Source organism: Perca fluviatilis, chromosome 8 (assembly GCF_010015445.1).
Source record: "Perca fluviatilis chromosome 8, GENO_Pfluv_1.0, whole genome shotgun sequence".
Classification (NCBI taxonomy): domain Eukaryota; kingdom Metazoa; phylum Chordata; class Actinopteri; order Perciformes; family Percidae; genus Perca; species Perca fluviatilis.
In genome coordinates, this window is record NC_053119.1 from 22849736 (window position 1) to 22872759 (window position 23024).

The 23024-nt window shown below is 41.8% G+C and overlaps 1 protein-coding gene across 1 annotated transcript in view; it reads left to right on the forward strand.

The window, feature by feature from the left end:
- Nucleotides 1–1069: 1069 nt before the first annotated feature.
- The window catches only part of si:dkey-82f1.1 (DENN domain-containing protein 2A), a 37150-nt gene continuing 15195 nt past the window's right edge, over nt 1070–23024 (forward strand). Inside the window, exons 1-4 of the mRNA XM_039807731.1 lie at nt 1070–1489; nt 15676–15762; nt 18880–19920; nt 22251–22378. Of these exons, the coding sequence (XP_039663665.1) occupies nt 15677–15762; nt 18880–19920; nt 22251–22378 (1255 nt within the window). The 5' untranslated portion in view covers nt 1070–1489; nt 15676. The remainder of the gene's footprint in view (nt 1490–15675; nt 15763–18879; nt 19921–22250; nt 22379–23024) is intronic.

Consider the following 23024-nt stretch of genomic DNA (forward strand, 5'->3'; position numbering starts at 1 on the left):
AATGAGCACATATTTGTGAAAGAACAACATTTCTTTTGCTATAAATCAACTCAAAACATTACACAATGGAGCTTTAAGTGAAATATTAAAATATAAGATGTCACTTTAATGGCAACCTTACATCAAATGGGAATTTCTAAGTGTGCTGTGCATTATTAAATACCCATATATATATATATATGTATATATATATATATATATATATATATATATATATATATATATATATATATATATATATATATAACATTTTCAATATAAAGATTGTAGGCTTTGAAAATTGACCAAAACATACATTTTAAATATCGGCTTGCCAAAGAGGGCATGTGGGGTTGAACAGGTTAATTATTAATCATACTGGTCATCAGTATGCATGCCAGCCATGTTCCCTCTCTCACTCTTTATTTCTCTCCACTCTTTCCACAGGAGCACTGAGTTACTCTCCAGCCCTGGGCCCCTAGAAATGAAATGGATTTCTATGCCTGGGCCTGATGGTGAGCTGGACTCCCCAGTTTGTATTCTCTCACTGAGAAGAGGTCAGAGGTAATTAAGGCAAACACTAACAAAACACGTTCTGTCACTTTCTGCCTGAGCACACTTAGTCTCACCCTTCACAGCATTCAGCGCACACCACCTATGCTTCTGCACTACTTGTTGTTGTTGTTGTTGCTGCTGCTGTTGACTTGTACGTGAACCAGTAAACAAAGTCTTTGTAGAGATAAAATAGATAATCATGTTGTCCCCTCATTGAGAGAGGAATTGAGGCCCTTGGGCTTCTTTAATTGTCTCCCGGAGGAGACTGTTATTTATGTATTCAGTTGTGTTCAGCATTGCCCCTTCCTGCTCCATTCCTCTTTCTTTTTTTTTTTTAGCAGGACACTCAGTTTCCCCGGCAACTAGGGCTCCAATCGGCCAGCCAGCTGCAGATTAGTTCAGTGGTTGGGGGATTTAGGTGGGTGGGAGGGGATGTGGAGCGGTGTGATGATGGAAAATGGAGAGGGAGGAGAGAGAAAGAAGGAGGGAGGAAGGGAGAAAGGGAGGGGGGTGGGAAAAGTTTGAGAAGGGGAGAGAGAAAGCGAAGGAGCCAGCGTCATTCAGAGATAGAAGTCCGAATGAGTGAGTGTGTGTTTAAGAGCTGAGTGTGGAGAAAGAGCTGTAAACATTTTAGCCTGGAGGCTGGACGGGAGGAGGGATTTCCCTGACTTTGTGCCTTTTTCAAACATTTTGTGCGCTTGGAGCAGCACTCTGTCTTTCGCTGTGTGTATATGTGGGAGGTGCAGGCAGGGGCTATGCAAAGTGAGAGAAGTCAGAGGCAGGGGTAGGGGTGTACAAACCGTGAAGGAGAGAGAGATAGATAAAGTGGGGAAAAGGCAAACTACTCGGAAGGAAAGGAACCATGCAAGTGGATGCTGTCTTCTGCGGGGTCAGGTTACGCAAAATGAGAAACCACTCCAAGAGCACTTCATCAGGGCTAACCCAGCTCAGAAAGGTAATGGGATGAGTTAAAATGTGTCTGTGTGTGAAAATGTATGTTTGCATGTACTTTTCAAAGTTTTTCTCAAAAACAAAGTCAGTAAAGTTGTTATACAAATTTGGATTTCCAATTAAACCTATTGAACACAAAATGTATATACTATACTTTCTTTGACCCAAAGATGCATGTGCATCAACTTAGCCTTCTCACATATTCTCTGCACTCTAAATGCACATGCTTGCGTGTGACCTTGAATGTGTCAGCATGTGTGTGTCCATGTACAGAATGTACTTCTATGCTTGTTTGAAGCAATATTGATGGTAAATGTTAGGATGTGGTTTTGTCTGTGTTTATTTGAGCCGTATTTCATTCTGTACTGCTTTGGCTCCAGTTAAAGTATGCCTGAGTGTTGCTCAAGTACTCAGTCTCAAACTGTCTGCACCAAGTCCATTACTGCTGCCCACAAGAGACTCATCTGTACCTCACTGAAGTATCTGAGCACACGTGAGCCCACACACACACATAAACTCAATGGCTGTCAGCTCATATCTGCTTATTAAATGAAAAGAAAATGTAGCAGGATGGTTTGGAGACCATTTGAAGAAAAGTGTGCACACTAAAACCAACACATTCCAAACCAGCTTGTTGAGGGGGAGAGAGAGAAAAGAGGAGAGGATAAGTGAGATGAGCATTCTTCACTGTGAACAAAGGCACCTCTTCATGCAGAGTCCCAGTGCCTGTATTGTTGTGAGGAGGCAAGCAGGGGTGGAGACCTCCCCAGGGAGGACAGAGGAGTTCAGGGGGCTCCAAAAAGTCAGCTTGTCAAGGATCAGGGATAACAAGGTGTTTGCAGATTCATAACCAGGCATGATTTAAGCAGTTGGTGCAGTTGGGTTTGAAAGTTTTACAATGTACCTATGGTCATACAACTGCCAGTGCCAAAGTGTCAGTGAAAATTTGGAAGTATGATCTTAATAGTTAAACTTACAACTAATTTTCTTATTTTACCACCTTCTGCTTTGTGGCCTTGAAAACACTCTGATGCACATGAAGTGATGCATTTTTAATTTCCAGCAGCAACAGCAGTTTGTTTGGGATGTGTAGACAATATGGACAATTAGCATGAGTGACAGCCACAGTGGCTAAACAGACACAAAAAACAGCACTACCTGCAAAATCAATCTTTTTCAACATATGAATGAATGAATGAAAACATTATTGGCCACAGTGTTTGATTGCCAAGTGATTAGAGGAGAAACAGCTGTAAAAAGCATAACAGCTGTTTAAATGTAACTTAAGAAGTTGATATATTCCAGGAGAAATAAAAAGGATAATGATTCTTTAGTGACAAAAAATATTATAAAACTTGCAAGACCAACTTCGTCTTCTCTTGATTGCTGTGTCGTTACCTCACTGCCCCCAAATGATAATTTGTGGAATTGCAGGAAACGGGCATGGCTTTTACATTACATTTCTTGACCCTTTCCTTCAATAGACATGGCTTGTTTTTTTTAGGTAAATAAGTTTTATTTACCAATGCATTGGGCAGGTTAATGTACAGGCCTGATTAGCAACTCGTGATATGTTTTCCAGCGGAGGTGGCCCTTATTACTATCCTCTGCAACCAGAATAAACATGTAATATTTCGTTTATTTGCTTGTGCCATGCAAATATAATATTCCCTTTCTGCATGTACTGGTAGAAGTCGTGATACAAACAATATGGGGACCTTTTCATCAAAGTATTGCTCTACAGTGCCACTAGTGGTCAAAAACTCCACAGGGCATATTTAAGTTTAAAGCACATCCATGTATCTTTGTGTTGTGACTCAGCCATATCATTTCATGTGAGATAACAGATGCTCTGTTGCATGTCATACCACAGTGCAACAGGAATGTCGGCTATGTCTTATAAGCACTGACCCTTAAGAGATGGTTATCAATCAGCCAACATAATCCATCTCAACAGTTTCCTCAGGCCTGTTAGTTCAGCCTGCTGGGCAGTCATTAAACCCAAGAACAAGATGGAACATGCAACAGTGGAACGTTTCATTTAATATGCTTGATTGTAATAGCAGCTGAGGTACTCTTTGATTTGGGACAACTTTGTGCACTGCCTCTTAAATTCACTGTTATTTTCATATTGGCATACATGAACCGCTTCATCAGTGCAGTTTCTTACAGACCACAACTCAACATTCCTCTGGTCTCCTGTTTCTGTCTGTCCTGACATTGTAGTCACCTAACTGGGTAAAGTTAAGAGTTTATTGAATTGAGACTGGCTCTGAGGAGAAGATTTATAGAGTTGGAGATAAAGACAGAGGGGCTGTCTGTCTGCTAGTCAGCAAGGTAGTAATAAGTGGGCTGCAATCTTGTAAAGGGGCTCTGGTGTGTGTGTGTGTGTGTGTGTGTGTGTGTGTGTGTGTGTGTGTGTGTGTGTGTGTGTGTGTGTGTGTGTGTGTGTGTGTGTGTGTGTGTGTGTGTGTGTGTGTCAGTGGTCTGTCAGATTGGGTCAGATGTTTACATTCTGAGTCAGGGGCAGAGGCTAACTGTCTGCATGACTGCTGTGCAAGACAATGTGCACTGTGGTGGAAAAGAGGGTATTTGTAACCTTGTATTCATCACTCAGATTATTAACACTCGCAATGCCTCAGTCTTCCTCTCGGAGTGATCCATTTTACTCTCAGGCACACACTCATTCGTTCTCTGGGCATTTTCTTTAATTGCATATTTCCCTCGGTTTCTTTCTCTCTTTTCCTTGTTTCACACCAGAATAATTAGCTCACTCATATTCATGGTATTCTCACCCAATGCCCATCTATTTTTTCACTCTCTGTGGCTCATGATTTCTAGTATAAACATACCCTGACGGGACATATTAACACATGCAATGCATGAGGTCCTAAATCTACTAAATAGAGGTTAACAGATTTTTTTTTTCTATTACTATTCATGCTTTGTAAGGAAAAAACAAGTCCTGAAACTCAAACACCAGATGTTTAGCACCTTGACTAAGTCTGTCATCTCTCACAACTGAATCAGCTTGTTATTTCTTTCTTGGAAGCATGCTGAAGTGAAGAAATCGGTCTTGATGATTGGTATGAGTCACTAGAGTGCAAGTTCATCCAGGAAAACAGTGTTTAGCTTTATGTTGACGCAATGGCCATAATTTACAAGAGAGTTAACTATTTGATGCCTGATTTACATGCAGACACAATTTACATTCACATTTTACAAACATGTACAATAGGGGTGTGTGTGTGTGTGTGTGTGTGTGTGTGTGTGTGTGTGTGTGTGTGTGTGTGTGTGTGTGTGTGTGCGCGCTGCCAGCGACATCTGTCTTCTCTATTCTTTTTCTGCTCAGAAAAGTGACAGAAGGCCTTTGGGAGGTTACAGCCTGTATACCCCTTCTCTTGCAGGAACTGGCTTTTGACAGGCACTCCGTGGGGCGGCCTGCATTTTAAAGACCCCACTGGGCCAATCTCCTGCTGTCCCTGAGCTGCTGTTGTCACCACGGCGACATGCTCAGAAAGAATGTGTCCTGTGGTGATGGTGAAAAAATTCCTCTCGTTTCAAAGATATGGTGGGGGACATATTGTCTGTTTCTGTGATGTTGGTAGATGGCCATGGGTTTAGTCATGATCAACCCCTCACACACACACACACACACACACACACACACACACACACACACACACACACACACACACACACACACACACACACATTCATAGATGCATGGATAATGCATACCATCTTACACACCCATAACCCTATCCTTGTAAGAGTCAAACTAACACACATACAGTACATACATGCAAGCATGGATAATGCATACCATCACATGGGACACTGGATACTGGAAGCATTTATCCAGTTGGCAACTGCACATGCTTTTTTTAATTAGATGCACCCTTAACCCTGCCACACACATGCACACACATTTTTATCTTACAGCCGGTCGCTTGCAAGCTGTTGCTCTGTCTGGCAGTTTCCCTCTGCTAGGTGTCTGAGTTGTATTAAAAAGAAATTTGACCATGACTTCAGAGAAAATGGTGGCTCCGACTCTAATTGGGACATTTAACAGGATATGGCAGGATGAATCCCTGTCCTTCTGCATTGTTTGCACAGACTACACTATAGAATGTCAATTTCTAACAGAGTTCAGTCTGGAGACAGGGGCAAAGACAAAGTTACAGTTTGATGGCAGTGTGTTGATGTGGGCTGAGAGAATCATCACAGCAAACCGATGCGACCCAAAAGCCAAGTGTTTCAAGCTTGGTTTGGCTTTGCAGCTCGTGCCCACTGGCAGCATGTGGCGGTGGCATAAACCCAAAAACACACACAAGCACATGCAGAAAAACAGCCAAAGACAGGCTCAAACAGACATGGATATATAGACCAAAACATACTCAGACCCATGGACACAAACATATGTGAACATCCACTGACATATTGTACTTGCACGTGAACATGCATTGACCATTTATTTTCTTTAAAAAAGACCTTGTATGTGGGGAAGGCTGCCATCTGCAAAGGAATACGTCCATCTGTGTTCAAAGTGTAACTCTAATGTGGCTGTACAGCTCGTTGATTTAGGCTCCAGTTGCCATGTTATAATGAGCATTCCAAGCAAAATGGGAAAAGGCTAACACTTTGTTAGTTTGGTTATGCGCTTTGTGTGTGTAATATTTCAGATGGAAAAACTGGAAGAGCAATGACCTTCAAATTATCGTTCTACTTCTTTTCTCTGCTCTTCTTTTCTTTTTCTCTTTTCTTCTCTTCTCTTTTTTCTTCTTCTCTTTTTTTCCTTCTTCTCTTCTTCATTATCTTGCAGCCATGACTGAGAATGAGAATCATTTTGTTTACCTGTCAATTTAGGGATCCACTCTATAATGAGACTTAAAACAATGTCTGGAGGGTTATCTAAGTGAAACAACTTAATGAGTAGATACTGCAGACATACTGCAGACACAGAGGAGCTTTGATCATACCAAATCATATCTAAATACTGTCTTGTTAAGCTCCAGAGCTGGGAAAGTAGTAGTTTTCTCGGTGTGTCTCCAGTGTAATGATGGTTACAATAATCTCATCCTTCCTATACTGCTATATGGTGTCAAGTTTTATTTGGTGAGCCTGGTGTCAGTCTATGTCAGTCTTTTTTATAGTTTATTTTTCCCCTCGTCATATTTTTCAGTATTTCTGATTATAATGATGAAATGATGAATCAATTAGTTGATCAACAGACATGTTTGGTCTTTGCATTTTCAGAAATGCTAGTGTGACTTTCTTTTGCTTCATGTCATTATATTGTAAATACTTTCTTTTTTAATCAGACTAATTTAAAAACCTTGCTCTAGTAATGTAGTATGGGCTTTTAATTTGATTATATCACATTTACTGTACATAATAGCTGTTTGGTTAAAATGTTTAACACCCCATGAATGAGATACAATGCAAAAAGAAAGAAAGCATGTTGCAGTTGCTCTCATTTAGTATTTGCTAACTGCCTAACATTCTACTACAAAGTACATTTGCCATGTGCTGAGTACAATTTGTCCTGAGGAGATTGTGATGGAACGGCACACCTTTCGATCAGTTTAGTTTGGCTTGCTTTGGCGGTGCTAAACACCCCTCTCCATTTGACTCCGTTTTTTGTCCGCTGGCGGTCTTGGCTTAGTCTCACAGTTGTCGGTCACTGGGTGTGTGGAGGTCAAAAACGTTGGCTCTTACTCTGACTCTGGAGTTTATTCTCCGGAAGTGCATTTTCCCAAGCTCTCGCCTTGCTCGGCTCCCCCGGGGATCGGCGGGCGAATTATAAAACTGTTTCTGTGCAGGCATGCAGAGGAGCAGGGGAGCAGGGATGGGACGGGGGAGCTCTGGTGGGAACTCTCAAAGGGAACCCTTAAAATGTGAAGGGGGGAAAAACAGGAAGAAAAAGGAGAGGAGAGGATTTTGGCTTTGCAGCTCAGCTCAGAGACTGCGGCTTGGAGGAGAAATTTGATCTGGAGCCCAGAGAATAATGTTAGTGTGTTAAAGAAGCCAGGTTATTGTTGAAAGGATGTGTAGGTCCACTCACTGCTGCACATTTACTGTTGCTGAGCCTGTTTTAGAGAGGAAAGGTTTTACCATTAGGCTCAAAAATCCCACATTGTGTGTCAGCACAATGTAATATCAGATGCTGTACCGTTGGGAGTCTTTTTTTCCCCCTGTGAATTATGGTGTATTCAATGACACTTCCTGATGTGTAAAATCCAGGCCCTTCGGGAGTTATAAACAGCAGAGACAGGTATTGTCTGAGGTGCACATGCCATGTCTGTCTCCTGTGTTTGAGGGCATGGTGGGTGAAACAGAATACAGCTTTGGTTGCAGACAACAGAAGGTGTGTGTGTCTATCACCTGGCATATTACCTGTGGCTGTTTATGAATTACTTCATCCATTGAAATTCATCGCTGCCTGCCAAACAGCAAGGCTCACTGCCAGGAAGAGCTCCATGGCTTCTTTTGTTTGGCGAGCTTTCCTGTCAATGGCCTTACTTACTCTGTCAGTGATGATTTATGCTTGCTGCAACCACAGTGCTCCAACCGCAGGTGCATCTACACCAAGGTCTTGTTTCTTACTGCCAGATGAGCCCTTAGTGTGCACTAATTTGTCTTTGGAAGGAAGGGAGTATGAATACAGGCAAATTTAAAGTGTTTATTGTCCAACACAAATAGATGGAAATTTGACTGAGAATATAACCACACTCTGTTAGGCTGTGCTTAGGCATGGCAGGGCTTTGAGATAAATGCTAAGAGGTCAGCAAGCTAACATGCTAATGTTGATGTTTGACAGGTATATATGTGCACCGTCCTTATTTAGCCTGTAAGCATGCAAAAAAATTATAATTAGCACTAAAGTGTTAGAATGTCTGTAGCTAATTTAATGGCAATCCATCCAATACTTGTCAAGGCATTGCACTCAAAACCACAACTGAATTTTTTTTCGATATTTCCCTGAATAAGTAAAAGGTTTGACCTGCTAGCAGTGCAAGGGGAAAAGTCAGAGGATCACCAAAGTGTACAATAAAGAATATATTTCTTTTTACGGATTTCTGTAGAACTTTTTATAGCTCTGCATCGTGCATATTTCAGTCAGGACTAAAGTCATGGACGGTCCGAGCGACCAACTGAGTGACAGACCACCATTGTTGTCCGTAGAGCCAAGCTGCTTGCATGGCTAAAAACATTATGAATAGAAACCGTAGAATATGGCTGTGCAAGAAGTAGCAAAGTATTAAAAATGAGCAAAAATATTTATATGTCTTAAGTAAATGAGGCTGGTTGCTCAAGTGAAAAGTGTCGGATGTAGTTGTGTAAAGAATAAAAAAAGAGAACTTTAGAAAGAAGTTCTAGCCCTGCTTACTTTCTCACCACTGCACCTGGCCAGTTACTGAGTAAACCCCTTTTTTTTTTTTTTTTTTTTTTTTCAAAAAAAAAAAAAACTTTTTCCCTTTTTTTTATCGCCCATTGTGGTTTCAGATGCTGTGAGACAATCCAGGCCTTTAGCATCACCGAATCTTTCAATGTTGGCTGAAGCTAGAGTAGTACTTCAGCTTCAAATACCAAGTACCACATTTTTGGATTAAACAGAGTTGGATGTGGCTGTGCAGGCCAAAGTGAGAGCTGTTTAAAAGCAGTCCCCGGGATGTGTTGGCATGGGCACTGGTCTGTGGAGCCAGCAGGGTAATTGGGAGCAGACTAGGGATGAGTCAGGAGCTCTGCTGATGGGAGCTTTCTGTCTGTGGGGAGGAGGGGCTGACATGTCTGTAGGAGGGAATCGAAGGACAGATGCTCCAGCTCTCCATAAGGACGTAACATGACACCCTCTCCCAGATGGGGGGATAGAGCCAGATTTGTTTGCTCTGCCTCCAAGACAGATCCATCCTCCTCCTCCACTTCTTTTTCTCTGTGTGATGATCTTGTCTTTTTCTCTAGTAAAAAGTAGCTTCTCTTCTCTTCATTCAGTTAGTAAAGGCCTTTTTGTATTTGTTGGTGATAGGTAAAAGTCATTGTTGGGATGGAAGAATTAATTTATAATCCAATTTTCAACCAGGTCAGTCCAGGTTTAAAAACTCCTCTGTGCTTAAAAACTTCCACAAATCTTTTTCAATTATCCACTTAATTTTCACCTTTTATCAGGCCAACAGTGTCAAAGCCTCAAAACTCATATTTCTAGAAGGGCTTATCACGTTGAAGACTTTAGAGCCTCATTAGCCTGCAAACTGCACCATTTGCAGTCAGTGGAATGTGGAATGGAAGCCACAATCTCCAAAGGGAAAGGGAGACCTTCTCCATTAAAAGCCTGTTGTTAAACTGTTACTGGATGGTCATTTGTAAACTCTGACAGGTGGAGTGAGGAAGAAGGGTTTTTAGGAGGATTTTGCTGAGTTTGTCTGAGGTTTCCGTTTGCTGCTATTTTGACCTTGTGGTAGTAAGAGCTGTCCCATTTATCAACAATGAACAAAATTTCTTACTGTACAGTATGAATTTTTCAGCAAAACAAACTTGCTGTGCAAAAGCTCGATGACTTCAATTCAGGAGACACAAGGTCAGTCTTACTCCCACTTCCTGCAAGTCACATCACACTTACTGTCTGTTTGCGTGCACAAACAAGTAAATACCTATTAATTTAATGTATAAGAAACCTCCTAAATGATGTAGCATTCTGGTTTCTTGGTTGTGCCTGTGCATAATTACATCCATAGTGGCTTTCTCTGTGGCCCCAATTATAATTAAGGTTTGTTTATACATTTTCTGAGGTAATATTCATTCTTCCAGCTCCCAGCGGGATAGACTGTCGGCACCCAGCCCATCAGTCTCAGTAATAAACAACAAACACAATAACAAGAAAATATGTGTGGCGTTAGAAATACAACAATGGACTCTGTTGTGTTATATTTAGAATGGATTGATAAGCAAAAAGCATGCACGGAGAAATTCATTGTTTGTGGTGTCCCCCGTCAGTTCCTGTATGGTTCTGTGGCTAACCCAGTTTTAATGCTGTCTCACGTCCATCCTCTCCTAACAATGGAGGGAGCAGGGGGAGAAGTAGAGGGGCAAGAGGACACAGCACAGCAGGGCAAATAGGACACTGGGTAGCAGGATTGCTTGTGCAAGAACTGTATGTGTTTGTGTGTGCTTGTGTTTTGTCCCTAAAGGCCAGCTGATAGGTATCTTTACCACTGTACATCATACAGCACAGTTCCCTGTGGTCTGTGGTAAGATAAGGATGGAAAAGTAATGTGTGTGAAAAAAAAGCGATACAAAGATTAGGATGAGAGAGAGGTAAACATGGCATGCAGGAAAAAAATTATAAATTCAATGAGTTTTGCAGGCTTGTAAAACACTTTCTGGCTGTCAATCGCATGTATGATACACACGCAGATACAGGCACACATAGTCATAGAGTTGGCCTGTTTGGCTCATGTCCAAGGCCTTGCTATGAAATCAGCTTGGGAAAGCAGCAGGGGCCCTGAACAGGACACAGAGACAGTAACTGAGAGGGGAAAAAGAGAGAGGGAGACTGGAGAGCCCAGATAAAATTCCATTGTTTATTTGCCCGACCCTCTCCTTCCCTCCTCCTCTCCATACATCCCTTCCTTTACCATCAACCCTTCCTTTTGTACTTCTTCAGGAACCAAGCAAAACCCTGTCAAAGCCCCCCGGGTCAAGGCAGCATGTCAGTCACTGTGAAATCCCCATATTGCTCAAACCAAACACTTCATGTCAGATCTGGCAACCTTGCAGTGCTCAAAACAAATTGGCTGTACATGAATAATCTCTGCTCCAAATATGCAGAAGCTAAGACCTACATTTCAGTATGAAAGAGGACAGGCTAAGGATTAAAAACCAGTCCCCCTCCATCCTTCCCTCCTATCCATCAATCCCTTCTTCATCATACTTCGGTCCCTGCAACTCCAAGCCTGAGGGAGAATGGAAGAGAGAGAATGAAAGGGAGAAATAAAAAGAGTGAAGGACGGGGAGGAAAAAAGCAGCCAAGTTTGCAATTCCAGAAAGAGCAGGCTAAATGTGCAGGGGTGCGTTAAAATGATTGCAGGCAAGGCTTTGGCACATGCTATAGTGAGCCGTATCTTGTAGGGGATAGGGTCCTCAACTCAGCGTGGGTGCAGAAAGAAAAGGAAATAAATAATCTTTTTTTTGCAGTATATAAATCCCATTTTGAGCTATCATGTTCTGTAGTTGTCCCAGTTTTACGTTAAACCTCACTCATCAGGATGACAAGGGTGGTGGCTGCCTCTTTTTGGTTCCTTTCTGTATTTTTTGTGACTCCATGTCATGATAACTGTGAAATGCAGCGTGGGCTGCAAGAGACTTTGCCCTTTTTAGGTATTTCAAAATGACTGAGAGAAAAAGAGAGCGCTTTTGGGAAGAACAAGCATGGATGATGATGTCATGGTGTTAGCTGTTTCTGCAGGGCTGGACAGAGGGATGTAGGGACAGCGGGATAGAGGGGAGGATGAAATCTTTATGAGAAGCAGCTGTTGGCGAGAGGCAGGCAGGCTTCCAGAGCACTATAGCAGCAGCCAGCCAACAGCTCGCTGACAACAACTCAGAGGCCTGATAAAGCTATCTACGAAACACTGACAGCACCACCTGCATACAGTGTGATAAAGCTAATTCAACTCCAACCGAAAACGGGGAGCAAGAGTTCACACTTAAAGATAACTAGCACAAATGGCTCAACAACACAGATACAAACTAAAAAGGCAGACTCAGAATATCACTGTCTGCGTTGATATTGTCTACACTTGCATTGCACTGTGAAATATAACATTTTACAGTATATCACCGACAATAGGATTCCCACAAGTCCTGATAACAGAGTTATTTGTGTGTGTGTGTGTGTGTGTGTGTGTGTGTGTGTGTGTGTGTGTGTGTGTGTGTGTGTGTGTGTGTGTGTGTGTGTGTGTGTGTGTGTGTGTGTGTGTGTGTGTGTGTGTGTGTGTGTGTGTGTGTGATCACATTGCCATTGAATGAGTTCAGGCTGATTCTTTAACTCCCTCTGTGAATCCAACATTGTGTGATTTCATTATAACAAAAACCAATTGGGCCAAGTGTCCTCGATGAAAGGCCTGCATGTGTGTGCCGCTGAGTAATCTGTGTGCTGGCTAACATACTCTACAGAAGTGTGCCAAGTCCTTGTGAATCAGCGATCCATTTACAACTCTATGACCAGACCATGGTAAAATAGTATTTAGTTTACACGGGGTGCCAAATGTGTGGAGTTTGGAGTCAACAGAACAGGCCCCGAGCCTGAAATGAGAATTATATATTGGAATATATTGGTGTAAACTTTTTTAATCTGAAGGGTCATTAGGTAAATAAGATAAATCCAACAAAAGAGTCAACAGGGGGTTCTGGGTATAGAAGGTTTAGAAGGACTTAATTAAAAGGTATACATGTCTCTTTGAATATTAAACAGAAATATCAGAAATATTATGAGTTATTTCTATTCTTACACACTCTCTGCTGCCATCTTCTCCACCCAGCACTCATCCACCCAGCTGCTGAACAATACCACTTCCACTTCCTCTGTCACAGTGTCCACCGCCTGTCACACCTCACAGGGCTAAGGCTGAAGGGGGCAGTTTCCTGTGATGTTTTTATTGGCCTCAGCAGATGGCTTCCCTCAGCCTCTGCATTGTTATGGTGGCCATCTTGCTCTGAGGGTCAGGTTTAACAATAGTTGCTAATAGCTGTAGGAGACAAAAGCCTCCCCTACTCCCAAAAAGAGTTTCCTCAGTAACCGAACGCTGTAAAACTAACAATGCTGTCAAATTTACTGCTTTTATGAGATGCGAAGACACTACTGCTTGTCAGGTTCAGGCGAGTGCTCGGAAGCACTGTCTTGCATGTGTAAGTCAAGTTTGAGATTTGTTCAAGCCCACTAAGTCAGAATTGTGTGAAAATACCAAATTACTTTTTAAGGCACTAGAATCTCCACAGAACAGCAATTTCTGGTTTAGCCTTGGGGCTCCAAACAATGGAGGGGGACAGTCTAAAAGCCTACACTGTTTTCACAGCGTAACAGTATACTCATATTATTCTTTGCAATATCCACTTTCCTCTTTAGTTTTGACAACCCCTGTCTCCCCAACCCCACTCTCCTCTTCGATTTGCTCCCTCTCTTCATATCTCCCACCTTTCCTCTCCCCCTGTGATATTCAACACCCTCCCCAACCTAGAGAAAAATTAAACTGGGAAACTAGGAGTCTCTATACATTCTTTATAGTCCACCATGCCCACCCCCCTTTTCATGCAGGATTTCTGGTCTTCATGTCTGTGTGGGTTTTAGTAAGGAGAAAAGAATCAGGAGGGGAAGGAAGGAAAAAAAAATTGGTTGATGTTTCCCCTCAAACATGTGACCTCTGCTAGGCTCACAGCTGAAAATAATTTGGGCCTTGAGGCCGGTCAATGGCTGACGCAAACCCTCCTCCTCCTCCTCTCTCTGGTGGGGGCTAGGCCTCGGACTGATGGGGAGGCTAAAGACAAAGCAATGGAGGGCTATTGAGCTGTTAGCAAAACAAGCTAAAAAAATGACACATTGTACTTTTATTTTACTTTTCCGTAGTGTCCATTTGTTCTTTAATTCTTTTCATTTCATGGAAGAGAAGAAAGGAAAAGCCCCAGAATCATTACAAAACACTGGACCCAGAGGGCCAATTATGTTGTTAACTCAGGGAAGAGTTCAGCTATTTGGCTGCAATTTTTTTTACGTAATACTTACATTGTGGCTTTTTTTTTGAATGCCAGTTGGGACTACAATTTGTGGAATTTAGCTGAATTAGTCTCACATTCCCTACAAAGTCAGGGGGCAAGGGAGAGAAGTGTCAGGGTTAGCTAATGCAGGTTTATGGGGTGGTGGGTGTTGGGCCAGGCAGTGCTCAGGAAATGTTTAACGGCCTACAGATACTCTAAAGTATCCCAGCACATCTGGTTGAAGTCACACATGCACACACATCCATAAGTTGGTTCGGAATATGGACTGCTTGGCAGGTTATGTAGATCTGTGTAGGTGTGTTTTTATATGAGGTTTTGTGTGTGGGTTTGCAGCCGGGTGGCAAAGCCTGTATTAGTGTCTCTGTGAATTTAATTAAGAGCAAATGTGTGAATACCTGCCAACAGGAGTTAGCCCTGACCTTTCCCCCTCTCTTATTTTAACCACATCTGTGCCAGACAGATGCTAGGCCCTTCTGCTCTATGCCCACTCTCCGCCAGCTTTTATAGGCCAAGTCATGACAGTGGGCACCAGCGGCTCTAATTCAATGTTACGTATACGGATGGTCTTGCTATGGCTCCAAATGGATCTAGTTTCATTATACTCTGACCAAGTAATAATGCTCCCCCTCACAGTCACCTTGGCATAACTTGTCCATAATAAAGAACAGAGGGAAATGTAAAGTGCTGCAAGACACACATTAAGGAAGTTATTTTGTGGAATGAAAGGAGAGTTTGCGGAGAGGAGCTGAAGTGCAAAAACAAAATTTATGCACAGTACTTGTCTTGAAAATACTCCAGCAATCTGTTCTGGCAAGTGCAAAAAGGCGAGACACTGAATGATAACCTAAACAAGTTGAACTCAGTGCCCTTCTCTTCTCTTATTACATTGTGGAGTTTTAAATGCATTCCATAAGTTTTCCATAATGCTGCATAGTTGCTGGAACCTAATTACTAATCAAGTAGGGTTTTGCCAGTTTTGGGGGGATGCATGCAACCTGTGAGGTCTGCTTCTCTGCAGCTTGGTTCAGAAAATGAGTTTTGCTAGCCACAGAAATGAGAGGTTTGAGCTATTTGGTAGTTTACATTCACACACTAGTTAGATTTTTTCCACCCTAGGGGAGTCCTGGGGATGCAGCTCTTATTTTGACCTAACTCTCATTTGTCAGTCTGTGTGTCTGCCTTTTTAGTTAGTTTTTATCCTATTTAGTTAAAAAACACAAGCTGGAATATTTTCAACTGCTTAAATTTATTCTCTGTAACAGTTTGATTTGTAAATGTTTTTCTTTGCAACCTCCTGACCTATAATCTGAAATATAGGTCTGCTTTGAATTTACACGTGTTTTGACAAACCATGCACTCACCCCAACATACAAATATATTGTACTAACTGACTGTGTCTCTCTTCGTGTGACTGTGCAGGATGCCAGCTGCTAGCACCATGACCGGTGGGAGGGCCCTGCTGCTCTGTACAAACACTGACAACTGTATCTACCAATCAGTCAACGGGTAGGTGCCTCAAAAGCCAATCCAATATTTTTCTAGTGTCTAGTGTAATGATTAGAGTCCAACATATTAGTGTTACAGCAAATACTATGGTATTGCTTATTTTGTAATAAGTCACCTTGAGCAAGGCTCTTTTATAGCCACCATTTAGTGTGTTGAGATGTTCTTTGTCTGTCATTGTCATATTAACAATGGCCAAGACAGTAAAATTCCTACACTACTGGCTGGTTGGTATTGCTAGTGCTACTGTTAAGATTCCCCATGCTGCTGCTTTCCATCGAAAAGCTTTGGCCGTTTGTCCTGGAGGAAGAGCAACAGTTCCCCCTGTTTTGTGCCAGAAAGCTACCTTGCGATATCCTTTGAAATCAGATCAGCTAGTGCAGTACAGAGGCCAGCAGAGGCTGCCAATCCTCTTTGTAGTGGTGGCCTTGTTTGTTTATGGTAAAAGGACAAGGTTATATTGAGTGGCTTTGTAAAAGTAACAGTCCTATTCATTGTATATATAGACCAACTGCTTGATTTGCTGTTTGAGCATTTGTGAACCTTGAAATTATCAGTGCAAATGAGCAACAACTGCACATAAAAATCTGGTTCACTGAATGGAAGTAATTGTGCATTATATATATTTTTTAAGTAAACTGCGACTCCCAAAGCGCATTGCAGTAAGAAACCACAAATGTTAAAAACTCTTTTTCGCATGCTTGTAACAGCGCTTGTGGCGTTAGAGGTTGAGCATTGTAGAACTTTTGGGTCAATTGAGCATGTGTGATGCAACGTCTTGTTTCTTGAAAGTCTTGAAGTCATAGCATAACCATGTTTGATCTGATGATCCTTTAACTTTCAGTTGGGGAATATACCTCTGAAACTAGTAGATCCTCCAGCTGCTGCAGGGTGTGACATAAGATGGGAATCTGTACAGTAGTTCAATCTACTCTGCCATCTTATACCTCTACACATTCTCCACCACATGTGGCTTGGGCATTAACTGCACTTCTCCTATATTCATCATATAGTTCAGGACTGCTCTCAAGCAAGCTGCAGACACCCCTCTCCATTAGGGTCAGCAGTATAACAATAGCAGGGCTAGAGAGCAGGGCAGAGTTGGCCATCTGGCTTCTAGATACTGTTACTACCCCCCTGCTGTCACTGTCTAATGCCTCTATGAGCACTCTCTCGAGTCCCTTCTGTCATCCTTGCAATATTCATTAGTGCTATTTAGATTATAATGAAGGGATTTTGGTTTGTGCCAATAACAGGGCTTGTCTAGTGGAAGGTTTAGCTGTCTGTTGTTTTTAGGGTCTGCCATGTTACTGTAGTTACCATTGCTCAAAAGCTCAGTACAATTCTTTTGAGGAATTGTCAATAGTTGATATGTGGAAATATAATTAAAATAATTTTGTTTTGTCTCTCTGAAAACCCTTTCTCTTATCCGCTGATCTTGTGTTAGCTCAGCTGGTTAGAGATGCTTTTGTGCCCTTCTACATCCTTTCCTCCTTCCGCCCTCAATGACCCCCATCTATATGCTCCACCCATCCTTGGCTGCGGGTGATTATAGACAACTTTCCATACGGTCCATTGTATGTATATCTGTCTCTCAATCTCTCTTTGTCTCTTAATCACAACAAAGTGTGATTAAGTTTTTTTAGATAGGGGGAATACACAATATTAATTTCCTCCTCCATCTGCTCCAATTTTTCTTTAACTCCTTCACTCAACCCCCTGCCTACTCCTGTTCTCCTTTACTTGGCTCTTCTATTCGACATAGTATTTCTCCTCTGTTGCTTCATGCTTAATAAAAACTGCTGTTTCAACCGAGGGACACGAAAGGAGAAAGAAAAGGGCAAGGGGGAGAGGGGCCAAACTAATAAAACCCATAGCAAATTAAAAGAGAATTATTTGGTTTCATAGTCATAGTTACAACATCAAGATTTTCTTTTCTTTTAGGGTCTCTGAGGAAACTTGAATTAGTAATTTCCCCCTGAGATTTCCTCCAGATTGCATGACTGTTGGTTTTCACATCCAGCAATGTCATCAGAAGTCACCCAGCAAGGCCGCGTTTCCTCTGTTTGTTGGAAATTCAATCATTTGATGAATGGTCTTTGGGCCAAAACAAAGTTTTGAAGGTTGGGAGTCGAAAAGAAAAGATGCACGTCTACATTTTGGCCTCTCCCCTCTTCTGTGTATACTTGCATCTCCTCTCCAGAAATAGCTATGTGTGTTGTAAACTTTGACCCTGAAACCCAGAGTTCAAACAGTCGTGACCTAGTAATCTTCCAGGAGTGACTCACGGCTAAAACCGAGGCACTAAACAGACGTCTGAGCTCTTTTAACAAGAATTCTTGTTTAACCCATAAAAAATAAAAGATCTAGTTGGACGTAATTGTAAGTGCTCACATTGCGTGGCCAATTTTAAGAGCTATGGGGAGCATGATTGTAAGCTATGTACACTGAAGGTAGCAACTGACATTTCTACAAAAATAATTGCACTATAAATTAGTAGTTGACAACTTTCTCCCTCTGTTTATCTGATTTGAATTTAGTACACATCAGTTGTGGGTAGTACTGTCCCCTTACTGAGAGAAGACTCTTTGCATGTTTTGTCTGTTTGTTTGGGTTTACTTTTGTTCCCTCCCCATAGTCCATCTTGTGATTGACAGCCTGTCAATCTTGATATATACCTCAGCCCCTTACTGCAAAATGGGCAATTTAGAAGAACTTCAATATCTTATTTTAAGATGATGAAATCATATATTTTCTTACCAATTATAAAAAATAATGTTAAGCACCATTTGCACTCGTCTGGATTTTGTAATACAATCTATTCTTCAGCTAGATTTTTAGATCTTACTTTGTATTCCTGGTGTTTTTTGCTAATAATTGCATTTTTTGTAAAGGCTTAATATCAATGTATGAGAGCGTTTTATGTTCAGTACCATGCGTTTGCATACTTTTCCTTTTGTTTTGTGTTGCCTCTGTATATAATTTAAGTAGTTTCTTGTGTTGACTGGGCAGCTTTGGGTGTACGAATGTATGACACGCGGTTCGTTTGCAACCCTTTTAAGTGTTAAGCTAATATCTCAAAGGTGTATGTTGATTTTTCTATGTTTGGTTCTTTTCTAGGCTCCAGTGCTGTGGCTTGAAGGTCGGGGAGGCTTCATCGTCTGCGGGGCCCCAGCGCCAAGAGGTGTGCGGGTCACCAGGGGACAGAGACAGGAGGGACACTGCTGTATCCACCAAGTGTCCCCTCTCCCCCTTACTCGGCCTGAGCGACAGCCCGGGTCCTCCTGACACCATGCTGGCTCACAGGAGAGCCACCACCACCGACCCACGGACTCCCAACATGGAGAACGGGCTGTGTGGCAAGCTGAACAACAACAAGAGCCCAGCGGCAGTCAAGACTGCCAGCATACGTGATAAGATCTCACAATGGGAGGGCAAAAAGGAGCCTGCCCCACCAACTTCTACAGGGACATGTCCACTGAGCACAACACAGAAGGAAGTTGAGACAGTGCGGAAAAAGGAAGCCAAAGCTTCAGAGGTCCAAAGGACAGATAGCAAGAGGTTTGTCAGCTGGGACAGACAAGACTCAGGGAAGGAGAATGTTGGAAAGCTTGGGGATTTAAGGTCTAAATCTCCAGAGGGCCCAACAAACAAGGACAGAGAAGTGATCCTAGAGAGGGGATTTCGGGCTTCCAAGCCAACAGAACAACCCCAAGACAAGAAAAGTGTTTTAACTCATGTTAAGAAACTGGAGAAGGCAACAAAGGAGGTTCCTGACAGACCTTCACTGGCATTTCCAGGGAATTACTTCTGCCCTCCTTCAAAGGAGGAGCTGGAGGATACTGAAAAGAGAGCCAACGAGCCCATTTTTGGGACTTTTGACATTGTTCGACCTGGCGATTCGCGGAGGAGGAGGGAAGGGGATCCAGAAAATGTATACAGTGAGCCAGGTGCTCCGTCTATAAACCCTCTACCCAAACCTCAGAGAACCTTCCAGCATCACACCCCCCCCACTATCCCAGCTTCAGGGCCCGGCTCAGGGAAGGGAAGGAGGAACTTGCCCCCTTTGCCCTGCATTCCTCCTCCACCTTTACCTACATGCCCACCACCTGGAGTTTGCAGGAGACCCTGGGCTGACAGACCCCGGGACAGTAGCAACAGGTAAGAGAGTAAGAAGATAGAATGACAAATATGGGCAGATGATGATCAGTCATATAGCAGACACCCATTTGCTGAAGCTTCTTTGTCCCCAAAGCTAAATAAAAAAATATTTATTTAAAGTTGCTTGTAGGATCAGAATTAACCAGTGATGATGGCTCTGTGTATCCTCTGAGCCTTCCCCCACCATCGCCGACCAAACACTGAGGTTGACAACATTCACCACATCTGCTGTAAATCAAAACCACCGGTGACATCATCCTGTTTCTAAATATCCCAAAGAATGAGCTCATTAGTTGGATCGGCGGAATGTACACATTAACTCAACTCATTCCTCTTTCCAAAACTCTACTAGAAGAGGAGAACAGCATGCAGAGTGATATGAGTAATGTCAAAGAGGCCCTTTGCTTTTTCAAGAATTTAAGCCTTGACAGTAACAATGATGTGCAAGGCCAGTGGCTATCACAAATGAGTTGTCTGGCATTTGCAAATGTAAAGTAAATGTAAATGTGAAGAATCTAAAAACACTTATTTTAGCAAACATGTTGGAATATTCAAGAGTCTTCTAAGTAGTACTCAAATTCAGATGGTTACAATCAAACCAAAGGAAACCAAAAAATGTGAACCCTGCAGTATGTATTGGAGTACATCTATTGTTCACTTTCTCAGTGGTCTGAATTCTTGTTTGAAACTTGGCTTGGATCTGTTACATTCCATACCATATGTGGAGGCCTCACTCTGCTAAAGTGTGCTGTGTCAAGCCCTTTGTTTGGTCAAGCTGTCTTTATCCTAGTGTCCGTCGCAGTGTGCATTTTTGTGCGCGTGAACAAATACAATAAGTTGCCAGTTTATTAGATACACTTAGTTTCGCTCACTGCCATGCAACAACTTTTTTAAAGCGTACAAGGTCAAGGTAACTTTACTGTCCCAGAGGGGCAATTGTTTGTACAGCCAGCAGACAGACATAAGGACAAGACACACAACAATACAGTAAAACATGAAATACCCACAGTATCTAAAACACAATAGTAAATAAATAAATAAATAAATAAATACATTTAAAACAGTTCTGGCAAATTGTTTAAAATGGAAATGGAAGTCGGGATAAAAGAGTTTCTGAGTCTATTGGACCTGCATCTGGACATGGAGTACCTACAGCCTGAGGGAAGTAGCTTAAACTGGCAGGACAAGGGGTGGCTATGGTCACCTGCAATGGATTGGGCCTTCTTTTTCCACTCTGTTGGATGTAGGAGATGATGGGGAAGTTGATGCCTGCAATCTTGCTACATGTCCTGACGGTACTCTCTAGTCGTTTTTTGTTTTTTATGGACAGAGAACCAAACCAGCAGATAAAACAGAAGGTTAAAACAGACTCAATAAAACAGGAATAAAACATTCTCATAAAAGTGGGGTCAATGTTAAAATTCCTCAGTTTTCGATAAAAAAACATACGCTGATGGGCTTTGGCACAAACAGCATCAGTGTGTGGTTCAAAACATAGCTTGCTATCAATTATTGTGCCAAGGTACTTATATTCTTGTACTGTCTCAACAGGTTGGCCATTAATGATAGTGGGGGTAAGAGGGGGGCACTGTTTCCTAAAATCAATAATTCATTCTTTAGTCTTGGAGACATTTATGTTCTAAAAAGGAGCGCTTACACCAATCATTAAAATCCTTCACTATTGTTCCATGGTCAATCACAATGTTCAGTCAGAAAAGGATTAATTATCCATAACTCCATGGTCCTTTACTTTGCTTAACTTAACTTACCTTTATATATCAGGGGCAATGCATCGAAGTTGACATTGATATGATGTACAGAGTTAGCCAAATGGCTAGTTTTCACATGCAGTTCTAATGAAAGTTAATGTTAAAGCTAAAAACAAACTAAGGCAGACAGCATTTAAAATCAAACAAGATGTAGGATGGAGAAAACATTTTCACTATAATTCAATCCAATAGGGCAACATTGAATATGATAAGCTTTAAAAAGATAGGATTCATTGCAGGGCTGTTCCATTGTATTGCAATAGTTGTAGCAAGCTGTACCCAATAAAGTAGCAACTTAGTTTAATTGTTAACTGTATGTGTGCATGCATTTGGCTTCGTATGCAACCACAGATGCTTGTGTGCACTTCATTCTACTGGGCTTTAATCTTTGGCAGTGATGAAACACAGATGTGGTAACTAGCAAACGGTAACATCAGTTTTCCTACTTGGCATATCAAACATTCTTAAAAGCATCAACAGTACACACAAAAATCCTTCCTTTCTCTTTTTTTATATATGGCATGTGATTCTCCTAAATCCTTGTAATGTTCTGTCCACCAGGAAGTCCTATGAATTTGAGGATCTGCTCCAGTCATCTACAGAAAGTTGCAGGGTGGACTGGTACGCTCAGTCCAGACTGGGCCTTACACGCACTTTATCAGAAGAGAATGTCTACGAGGACATAATAGGTAAACAATACATATCCACACATATGACACTTTTATTTTTCCTTATGCATGTGTCGAAAATCAAGTTCCTGACATGTGGTTTCAAAGTGTTGCATTATCAACTTTGTATAGTATTCGCATAAAATGAAAAACATTGTTAAATACATTACTGTAGGCTGGAGGTTGTCCTATTTTCTATATCCTTCATACACTGCATGACCCTTTAGTTTCATTTCTCATATCAGTGTGTGTCATACTGTAGAGTTTAATAAGACCAGAGTTGATGAGGAGGCCATGCTGCCTTTACTTTGCTCCGGTTTTAATTTAGAGCCATGCTGCTTCACTTTTATTAAAAATGATATGCAGAAATTTGTCCTACGTTCCTACCTTATTGTCTGCAGGGTTATGCCAACCCCACCTAAAGCCTGTTTAATTTCATAACGTACAATAGTGCCGTTGTGTGAGGTCATACTGTAGCTGAGGTTGGTTATTGTGATTGTCAGTGCAGCAGGGGGCATGTGAGTGGCTTATAGAGCCACGGCACATTACTGGCAATCGCTTCAATGTATCTTTGGTTTTAATCCCAGAGACTGGTGTATAATGAGTGCTGCTTGCCTGCAATAGTTTAAATTTACTTTAATTATATTTGAGTGATGCCACAGCTTAT